Source organism: Hemiscyllium ocellatum, chromosome 13, assembly GCF_020745735.1.
Source record: "Hemiscyllium ocellatum isolate sHemOce1 chromosome 13, sHemOce1.pat.X.cur, whole genome shotgun sequence".
Taxonomy (NCBI): Eukaryota; Metazoa; Chordata; class Chondrichthyes; order Orectolobiformes; family Hemiscylliidae; genus Hemiscyllium; species Hemiscyllium ocellatum.
In genome coordinates this window covers 68,566,040-68,577,293 of record NC_083413.1, presented here as the reverse complement: position 1 = coordinate 68,577,293, position 11,254 = coordinate 68,566,040, and the positions used below count along the sequence as shown (strand labels likewise).

At 39.8% G+C, this 11,254-nt stretch overlaps 1 protein-coding gene across 1 annotated transcript; it reads right to left on the bottom strand.

Moving 5' to 3' along the window:
- Positions 1-5,113: 5,113 nt before the first annotated feature.
- Positions 5,114-9,619, bottom strand: LOC132821610 (C-C motif chemokine 17-like). The gene is made up of 3 exons (XM_060834285.1): positions 9,183-9,619; positions 6,436-6,556; positions 5,114-6,326 (listed from the first exon to the last, which is right to left on the bottom strand). The coding sequence occupies exons 1-3, from the start codon at positions 9,241-9,243 to the stop codon at positions 6,230-6,232; spliced, it is 279 nt and encodes a 92-aa protein (XP_060690268.1). The 5' UTR covers positions 9,244-9,619; the 3' UTR covers positions 5,114-6,229.
- Between the last annotated feature and the right edge of the window lie 1,635 nt (positions 9,620-11,254).

Genomic DNA, 11,254 nt, shown 5'->3' with positions numbered 1-11,254 from the left:
GGTGGGTTTCGCTTCGGCGGGTCGGTGTGGACTTGTTGGGCCGAAGGGCCTGTTTCCACACTGTAAGTCTAATCTAATTATTGGAATGAACCTTACTTTAACTGAAAAATTTCCTGCTTAAAGATGTTCATTGTTCTGATTAAGTTTCTCTTATTGGTCTTTGCATCCATTTTACTGTGGCTAGGTTCCTTCTAACCTCATTGAAATTAGTTGACTTCTAATTTTAGGAATTCCCCTTTAGACTGTTCAGAGAAATGACCAAAGTAGTTATACACCCCAAAGACTGGGAAATCATATCAGCAATGTATTTTTTTACCTGTTCTGAACAGCAAGGTACTGACTGTCCCTCAACCAATTTATGCTTGCAAAACTCTTAATGCAGTGATCAATATTTGATAGGATTCTGTGATTGGACAACATTTTCTAACCTCATTGGAAGCACTAGCTTTCAGAGCGCTGGTCCTTCATCAGGTGGTTGTGGAGGACGCAATTGTAAGGCACAGAATTTTGCTCTCAATCCTGATTATGCATCCAGATTAAGCAAAGAATTAAAATGACAACCAATTTTGGATTCTCAGCCAGACTCACAGTGTGGTGTGCTTGTATGTACTGCAGGTTATATGTGTTAACCCAGGATCCTGGTCTTCACAGATGGAAAGTGCATATGAAAATACAGCACCCATCCCAACTCAACAAAACAGTTGACAGCCATTCTCTGCTTCATTTTTCAGGGAATGCCTTGAAGAATCAGAGTAGTCAGAATGGATTAAAATTTTAACAAAGGTTGGCAGTTAACTATTAATCATCGTTAATTGGTGCATTCTATCTGGCGATGTCATTGCTAATCAGTATTCACTGGCTAACAAATCGGCACTGTCTTTCATAAAGTATTCATGTTTTGTTCCCTATCTCCTTAAAAAAAAATGCTGCAAATTTTCCTGATCAATGCTATCAAAAAGGTTTCAACAAAATGTATTTTTCAGCTATATGTTATGAGATGTCTGTTTACATTGTTTTTGTTCTACTCCATTACTAATCTAAACCTATGATATAAATGATCATTCTTATCTCTGTGTTTCCTCACAGATGCTGGATTTACTTCGATTCATTAGCCACATCAGAGTCAAAAAGAGTGGTTCTGGAAAGCACAGCTGGTCAGGCAGCTTCCGAGGAGCAGGAGAATTGATGTTTCGAGTGTAATTCTACACGAATGCTCGAAACGTCGACTTGCCTGCTCCTCGGATGCTGCCTGATTGGCTGTAATTTTCCAGCACCACACTTTCTGGCTCTGACCTCCAGCATCTGCAGTCCTCACTTTCTCCCTTTCACCACATCAGATCAATCAATGCTTTCTTTATATTGGGACCTATTCATATAGCAATCCAGATGCCTTTTAAATGCTGTAATTGTACCAGCCTCCACCACTTCCTCCGGCAGGTCATGTCTTGAAATATGAAAGGGTTCAGAAAAAATTTACAAGAATGTTGCCAGGGTTGGAGGATTTGAACTGTAGAGAGAAGCTGGATAGGCTGGATTTGGAGATGCCGGTGTTGGACTGGAGTGTACAAAGTTAAAAATCACACAATGGCAGATTATAGTCCAACAGGTTTAATTGGAAGCACTAGCTTTCAGAGTAGTTGTAGAGGACACAATTGTAAGGCACAGAATTTTGCTCTCAATTCTGTGCCTTACAATTGCATCCTCCACAACCACCTGATGAAGGAGCAGCGCTCCGAAAGCTAGTGCTTCCAATTAAACCTGTTGGACTGTAACCTAGTGTTGTGTGATTTTTAACTGAACAGGCTGGGGCTGTTTTCTCTGGAGTGTCGGAGGCTGAGGGATGACCTTATAGAGGTTTATAAAATCATGAGTGGCATGGATAGGATAAACAGACAAGGTATTTTCCCTAGTGTGAGAGAGTCCAGAACTAGAGGGCATAGTTTCAGGGTGAGAGGGGAAAGATATAAAAGAAACCTAAGGGACAAAGTTTTCACACAAAGAGTGGTGCATGAAGAAGGCATTTGGTAGCTTTCCTTTTACTGGTCTGAGTATTGAGTGCAGGAGTTAGAAGGTCACGTTACAGCTGTACAGGTCATTGGTTAGACCACTTTTGGAATACAAGGGAACCTCGATTATCCGAATGAGATGGGTGGGCATTATTTTGTTTGGATAATTGATTATTCGGTTAATTGATTTTCTCTGGGGCTTGGAGTTTTCTGTGAAGTCTGCTCCCTGTTCAGGAGACTACGCAAAAGCACACTGCGCACGAGACCCTGCCCCCTACCCACTCCCATTGCCTGCCTACCCCAAACCCATCCGCTCCCACCCTGCCTGCCCCATCCTCGTCTGCTCCCATCCGCCAGCTCCCCAATGCCATCCAAAACCGCCCCTCGCCCGCCCCCAACCCCACAGCCCTAACCCCGCACCACCGTCCATCCCCACCCACTGTCCGACCCCTGCCCCAGGGCAGCTGGACTGTATACCAACAGTAAGAACACACACACATACACACACACCTATTTGACAGGTTCCATCTTTTCCCTATACAGGACAATGTTGGAGAAGTTATCTGGGGGAGGGGGGGTAGAATTCAGGATACACCCCCATGTAGAACACCAGGGAAAGTATGGGGAGAGAGAGAGAGAGGGTGGGAGGTCAGTCATTTGAAGACAGTGCCTGGACTGTCTTGGCAGCATTCCAGCGAGCCGAGTTAATTTTCAATCATTGTACCTGTAAACAAAAGATGCGATCAAGCTTGCAACACCTCTTTGAAGTAATGCTTATATCAGGATCTTGAGATCCCCTTCAGATAATTGATAATCAGATAATCGATATTCGGATAATCAAGGTTCCTCTGTTTTGTGTGCAATTCTGGTTGATCAAAGAAGTTTGAAATTTGAACTTATCACTCAAATGTTAAGCCATTTGATATTTGAGAATTAATGTCCTTCAATATTGTCTTTCCATAGTTTTTGGACATCTATATGATTTCTCCAGAGATTTACTCACTCACTCACAAGTTGGTAAACTGTAAAATATTTTTATAATGTGATCATTTTCCTTCTTCAAATCTGAACAAATGGATTTTGTCATTGTCAAAAAGATCCACTCTTTCAAAGATAAAAGTGTCTTCTCTAATCAGCACTTCCATTTCTCCTCCCTATTTGTATAATTGTTGAACACATTTTGACAGATTCTCCTGTAGGAGAAGGAAAATGGGTTCTTTTCCAGTTCGTGAAGTGTTTATTTTCACTTGTGGGATGTGGGTGTTGCTGGCTGACCAGCATTTATTGCCCGTCCTGGTTGCCCTTGAGAAGTTGGTGGTGAGCTGCCTTCTTGAACCACTGCAGTCCACCTGCTGTGGGTTGACCCACAATGCCACTGGGGAGGGAATTCCAGTACTGAAACCAAGGCTGACAATGATATGCTCCTGGTTGGGGACTTTATTAAGTAAGAAAGAGATCTGCAACCAATTACGCTGCAAAGACGAAGAGAGGTGGACTGCCTCCAGAGTAGTAAGATGAAAAGATGGCTATTAAAGGCTATAAGTGTTCCCCATTCTAAAACTGTCAAATTATTGCTTGCAAAAAAACAGCCAATCATTGCTGTCTTCTTGGTAAAATCCTTCCTGCCTTTTTCAAACTAAATATTTGAGAGAACATTGCCGTGCATCCTTTATATTGGAGATATAAGGCATCATGGTCTATGATTTAACCATGTTCTACTACCAGATTGCCCTCTCCTGCCATCTTCAATGGTCCTTCTATTCATTCTTCATTGTGTACTACTCTGATTATGGCAGGAAACCCACTGCCTGCTACCATCTATCACAAGGTTCTTTGTCTTTCTTGAATCAGATTTGGTATGTTCCTGTCCTCACTTTTACTGAAAGCTCAGGGTTCCTAAAGCTCTGCCAAAATTCCAAACATCTGAAAGTCAGGCTCATGGGCCTTTCCAGGTCCTGGAGAGGTTTAATTTTGAATGGATGCCTTTTCCCCAAGTCGTGGTTTCAAGGCCCAGAAATCTGAAGTGCTTTCTTATTTATTACGCCTCAAGCCATGCATTGATCGTTATGCCTTTCTATTTCTACTCTTGCTAATAGGTTGTTTTGTAAATAATTGAGACATTACATTTCAGTTCTTTTGTTTTAACTACCATCCTAATCTCCTGAAGATTTGACCATGGGGTCACAATGCCTGCACACTCTATGTCATTGATACAGTGTTTTATTATACCATCTGCTTCAACCATTTAACCTTGCAGAATATTCAGTGTCATTTCCGTGATATCTTTTAATTCAGCAGCAGAGAGGGACGCAACATGTGGGATCCAAAACAGAGCTTATCAAAGTGCATGTCTCTTCCCTTAACTCTGGAATATTCTAGAACAATTATGTGTCTGTCCTTCATTATTCCCTCTTGTGCAATCTTTATTGTAATAATCTGGAGTGTAGTTCCTTAAGGTGTTGACACTTTCATCACTGTCCAAATCTTGTACACATCACCCTAAAGACTTGTGAAGTATCCTGATGTTCCTCCATGTTACAAGTTGCAAAGAACCAGCCTCAGCTGCCCTTGCACATTTTAACTTATCTGTTTTAGAACCTAATTAATGCATTTACTAGACTATTAATTTTAATTGATGTCCTTTTACCTTTGATGCTTTTGAGGGAGAGTTCTGGTGTAGTTTGGTGAGCAGATGTTATAGCACTGCCAACGTTGCACATCCCCTCAGCTTCTAGCAGTCAACATTTCATTTTCACTACTGAGCAATAGTGTCATATCTGGGATAAGAAGTAAATGTTCACTGTCCTCCTTCCCTGTTCCACCTTCCTCCAATAAGGCTTCCAAACAAATGAGAGCAAGGAACCACTTAGTTCCATTTAATTTTAAATTCACATGTAACAGAATTGTTTGATGCTGGCATTCTTGCTAGAGACAGCATATTGATGAAGAAAAATGTTAAAATAATTGGAAGTCATAAGGTGCAACTGTTGTAATTCAAGCTATGAGGACATTAAAATTTTCTGTGGCATATGTGTAAGTATCATTTAAGCTGAAACTGAGTTTAAAATGTAAACAGCTTGTGAATACAGCAAATAATAGACAGCAGAGACAATCCATTTAAGAAGTTTATTTTAGAAGCATAACAAATAGACATTGGAAAATTGCAAGCAAAAGCAAATAACTAAAAGCATATGTCACTCTTCAAACAGCATTCCCTGTTTGGGGAGACAATACAAATACAATTAAACCAAAGTAATATTGAACAATATGTTTTCAAAAGTTAACAATCATTTCATTATGCATTCCAGTGCAAAGATGCAGGGTTACTGTGATTGTATCATGAAAGAAAATCAGCATGACTCTCAATGGAATTACCTTAAAGGAACACAGCCTTCATACAATCTCTTTCTGCAAAACGCTAACATTCTCTCACACACAGTAAAGGTCTTTCAGTGTAAGAAAATATGATAAAAAATCATTTTGTTGGAAATTGATGCTTTGGCTAAAATTCTGTTTTATGTGAAACAGGATTATAATGTTATACAGGATACAAATCAGGAATGTAATTGTTTTAATAAACTGATACTTTATAAATGCTTTTATCCAATATGGAGATAATTCCTCATGAATCAGTAATTTCAGAAGTTTTACTGCCATTTTCAGATTTTAGAAAGACTGCAGTTCTTTTGTCTTGTAACATCAGAAGTTAATAATTTGGCTGCAGTCCCAGGAAGTTGCCTGAGCACACTTCCTGCATGTGTTCACACAGTTTGTTTAGTTACCTTACTGATGTATCCAAGTCTGCCATTTCAGGTAGCCTGATGTCCCAACACTGATCTTCAGTTAAACCAGTGGGATTATTAGATGTGGAAGTGAGATTCAACACTTAATCAGTGAGAACATACAAACTGTCTATTGTCCTTTCAGAAACTGGCATAGCTCATCAACATGCCTGTCTCTGTCATTAATAAGAACAAATTAGTTAATTAGTCATATTTAAAAGCAGCACCACCAGTAAAGTGCGAACTCTGATTTGATTGGAATCAGTTCAATAAACCTAAATAGTGTGGTTGAACCTTTCTGGTATTTGCAAACTTGTTGATGGCATTTAAACCTATATATCACATAGAAAAGTGAACTTAAAGAAAAACACATTTTGAAAAATTTCTTTCTCTGTTGGCGTTTACATCATCATCCACAGCCAACAAGTATTAGGGTCATTTTCATCCCTTCCTTTCCTTTTGAGAAAGCTTTTCCACAAATCTCTTCACTTTAAGATTGTTTGGATTTGAGCAAATCCAAAGGTTTTTCACTTTGAATCTAAAAAAAAGACAAGTCGATTTCCAATGTTAAATATGCATGATGCAGCCTCTTAATAATAATGTGTAATACCAGGTTCCAAAGATGTCACCACTGATTGAATACTTACATCACAGCTTTAATTTTGCAGCGCCCATCATTTTTCTGAATGACATATTCCTTGATTCTCTTGAGTTGAGGGAGTATTCCCGAGTATTTCAGGCAGCAATTCTTCAATATTTGACTAGGTGCTGGAAATCAAGAAACAAAAGAGTATTATGAATTGATTTAATAAAAGAAAAAGACTCTGAGGTCACACAGTCATAGAGATGTACAGCACAAAAACAAACCATTTGATCCAAGCCGACTAAATATCCTAAATCAATCTAGTCCCATTTACCAGCATTTGGCCCGTATCCCTCTAAATCCTCTCTCTTCTTATACTCATTCAGATGCCTTTTAAATGTTGTAATTGTACCAGACTCCACCACTTCCTCTGACAGCTCATTCCATGTGTGCACCACCTTCTATATGAAAAAGTTGCCACATAGGTCCCTTTTAAATCTTTCCCCTCTCACCTTAAATCCTATGCCCTCTAGTACTGCACCCCCCCACCCTGGGAAAAGACTACTAATCAAATTGAAGCCAGACTGATGGATTGCCAATGTTGAATCTGAGACTTTAGAACATAGAACATTACAGCACAGTACACGTCCTTCGGCCTTCGATGTTTCGCTGACCTGTGAAACCAATCTGAAGCCCATCTAACCTACACTACTCCATTCTCGTCCATATGCCTATCCAGTCACCATTTAAATGCCCTTAAAGTTGGGGAGTTTAATACTGTAAGAGAAAGTGAGGACTGCAGATGCTGGAGATCAGAGCTGAAAATGTGTTGCTGGAAAAGCGCAGCAGGTCAGGCAGCATCCAAGGAGCAGGAGAGTCAACGTTTTGGGCATGAGCCCTTCTTCAGGGCTGCGCTTTTCCAGCAACACATTTTCAGCTCTGATCTCCAGCATCTGCAGTCCTTACTTTCTCCTAGAAGATTTTAACCTACTGCGAATCCTCTTGCAAGGATGCCTTCCTTGAAGAAGCTTTCTTCCTCCCTCCATTCCCGAAGAAGGGCTCATGCCCGAAACGTCGACTCTCTTGCTCCTTGGATGCTGCCTGACCTGCTGCGCTTTTCCAGCAACACATTTTGAGCTCGAGTCTAATACTGTTGCAGGCAGTGCATTCCACTTCCCCACTACTCTGTGAGTAAAGAAACTACCGCTGACAGCTGTCCTATATTTATCAGCCCTCAGTTCAAAGCTATGTCCCCTCGTGCTAGCCATCACCATCTTAGGAAAAAGGCTCTCACTGTCCATCCTATCTAACCCTCTGATTATTTTATAGGTTTGATCCTGTATATGTTGCATGAAATGTAGAAATGATTTTCCTGTGCTTTGATTTTGGACATTGAGGTTGCTGGCTAAGCCTCAATTTATTCCACATTTAGCCACACCTTGTGGCTTGCTAAGCTAGTTCAGATAGCAGTGAAGATTCCACCAAATTGCTATGGATCTGAAGTCACTGTAGGATCAAGTTAAGACAGCAGATTTTCAGCAATACATTTTCTTTGATTTAAAGGATATTATTGAAGCAGATAGACTTTATGACAGTCAACAGAATCAATATTAGCCTAGCTTTTAATTTGGGATATTTATTGAATTTAGATCTCACCATCTATCATGGTGGAATTTGAGCCTAGGTTCCCAAAAGGTTAGAACTTGAGATTTTGGATTAACATCCTAATAATGTTACTGCTGCACCACTATCTCCCTCCTTTTGTGAGTTTAAAACTTATGAGTATGTTAATGAGCATGTGTAAAACATGTCTGCTTGCCTTTTTGCTAGAGGCAACAATTAAAGGTAAATGTACACTGACTATCCTTGGAATAAATGTGTAGTTTCTTCTGAAACAATAAAGGTGCATGACATAATATACTGAACAATAAAAAATAGATTAGGATCTATAATTAATTATATTTTTCATCATTAATTACAAAACCTTGACTTGGTTTCTACTCAGTTTTAAAGAGCAGTTTTTAAACTCAGTATAGGACTGATGAAAGAATCGGATGAGGTTTGCTCTCTACATTTCCTAGTGATTTGACTTGGCATTTCAAGGCTGCTAGTGATCCTAAGGAGCGTCTTGCAATGATCAATTGACAATATCTCATGACTGCACTCACCACAGTGTTGAAATATACTTTGTTTAAATCGATTATGCTCAATTTGAAGGGAAAATCTACTGGACCATATCGGCCAGTAGCAGGTTACCGAGACAGTCTACAAGTGGAGAAGGTCCAATGGATCGTCCACATTGTTTTAATAGATAATACAGATCATGTGATTCTTGTGGGTTTTGCTAATCTACAATCACTCTACTTCACTGCACACAGTGAAATGGATTAACCACGCTAACTATCCAGCCATGAAATTGAGGATAAAACAAATTAAATTAAAACTAAGATATGTATATATTATAAAGCATTATTTCTTCCCAGCAACTTTTCATAGTTGTCAATCAAATAAATCCCTTAAAAGATGAAACCATTGAAGAACATAAGAAAGGACTGGCAAATATTTTGTAGTTGCTGAAAATCTATCTAGTTATTTCACTCAGAATTTATTTATAGTTGCTACAATTTACAATGCAGTCCATTACATGGCATCTTAAAAGCTTTGAAATTTGGTTCAGAAAAGTTTTCAAATCTCAGTTAGCGACAGATAATTTCACAAGATTCCACAGTATCCACAAGTTGGTCTATTTTAAGATTAGTTTAACTGGCAAGATTTCATATGACAAATTATTTGAGATGTAATGCCTCTCACCTGCTAATGCAACAAAGGAAATGATACCGAGACACATCAGCACCACAAGAACTTGCTTCATTTTCTCGAAACTGGTTTCTTCACTCGCTGGCTAGTTTGAAAATTCTAAAACTTCTTTGAAATGCAGCTTCTATATATACTCTCAGATGGTCAGCTTCCAGTCTAAATTCCACGAGGGGAAGTGGGTTTTCTGTGCCCCTGTGGAAACTCTGATCAGGCGATCAGATTTGTACACCAGTCCCAGTCCCTATATTTAGCTGTTTGCTTTACATTTCTCTTCACTAGAAACAACTTTTCCCAGAAGGCATTGTCTTTGTTGCAACCACTGAACAATCTTTGGTTCGTCCAAATCCCTGGTGGCTTTATTTGGTTGACACCTTCGATTAGTTCTCTGTTTCATCAGTCACAGAAAAGTTGATTTTTACTTTCTTCAGCTCACTACTTAATTTTCTGCATCTTTGCATGCCAGTTTTTCTCATTAACATATCTCTACTCCTCATCTAAACCACAGATCTGCCTTCTAAGGGCCACACAGAACAAACAACAAACCTTCCATACTCATTGCAAAAGTCTGACCACTTTGTTCAGAAAATATACTTGTTTTTTTTGTATGAGGGTCAGCTCAAGTTCAGTAGTTAGATCCTCACTGTCTTTTATGTTATGCTGTGAAAACTTTATAATCCCCTGGTATCTGTAAAGTTAGCAAACAACTTATGCTGAAGCTGACTCATGCTCACCTGGGCTAAAGTTTTATATCAAAGATGTATAAAGACCTGCTCCATTAGAAATCAAAGTTGAAACCCAGTGCAAGGTTAAAAGTCTGATCTACTCGACTTACCTGAAAGTTGCAACCAAATGCAGATAGATACTGCTGTGAAATTCAGAAGGTTGTAGCCAAGAATCAATGCAATTCAATACGTAGTCCAGTTCAGAAACTAAATAATTTTGAGGTTCCATTTTTTTTCTGATATTTTTCCAATTCCATTTTAAAAGTGTCAATCTGTCTTCAGCTCACTTGTACACAGTACATCCCACATTCTAATTTTGTCTTCCAAAACTTTAGCCTGCTGTTGTCAGTTGCTCATTTCAGTCACTGTAGTAGGAAATGCTATGGGTCTTGAGCCTATCACCATATAGAAGATTCTCTTCATGTTTACAATGTGGATCTCTCAGGACTTTGAACATATTTATCAAGATCTTTGATAGCCTGGCCTTAGTAATGGTGGGGATGTTGGGATTTAGGAGCTGGGAGGAAGGGGGTGGGAAGGAGGGACTTTGATGGATCCACCGAGTACAAAATGGAAATATTTTCCCCAATTCACAGATGCAGATAGATACCAACTGAAGCAGTGAAAGATGTTGCCACATTTGGTGCTAGCTTCTGTTCACTATGGGAGCAGTACATGGGGCTGGGGTGTGCGTGAAGTGGGATGCCACTAATCTCACATTAATTGACAACTGAATGATTTCAATTAGCCCATCAATGGGCAGTCTGCCTTCCCTACCATGGTAACACTGCACTGGGGAGTGAGAAACCGGGGAGAACCTGTAGAACCTTCATGTGCTGTTGATTATTTTCCCTGAAGACTATTTCTACATCTTATCCACTGATTTTTTCTATCCGCCCCACCATCAAATGAGCCCTGGCTTTGGTTCCCTTGATCTTCTCAGAAGAGAATAAGAGCCTACCACTGAATTCAGCTTGAAACTATGGAAGGCTTGTCCGTGTCCTCTTTATGTAGCCCTAGCAGAGGTTTGTGGTCTGTTACTATTACAAATGAATGTCCATAAAGTTATGAGCGGAATTTTCTCACATTAAAGGTGAATGACAAACCTTCCTTCTCTATCTGGGCATATCTTCATTTGGCATCAGCCGAAGTCCAGGAAGCAGACACTGTGGGGTATTCCTCTCTGTTGAGCCCCTGGTGTGCCAACACTACCCCGATACTGTATGGGGAGACATCACATGTCAGCACTACATCTCGCTTGGTGTCATAGTGCATCAACGGCTAAGACAATGATCACTGCTTCACTTGCCTAAAGGACACATCCTGGCTACAAGGCCATTCCCA

Bases quoted from the DNA above. Each gene is read 5' to 3' on its own strand.
- LOC132821610 (XM_060834285.1), bottom strand. From the start codon at position 9,243: ATGAAGCAAGTTCTTGTGGTGCTGATGTGTCTCGGTATCATTTCCTTT. The intron at 6,557-9,182 runs GTGAGAGGCATT...CTTGATTTCCAG, and splicing joins TTCCTTTGTTGCATTAGCAG to CACCTAGTCAAATATTGAAG. The intron at 6,327-6,435 runs GTAAGTATTCAA...TCTTTTTTTTAG, and splicing joins TGCAAAATTAAAGCTGTGAT to ATTCAAAGTGAAAAACCTTT.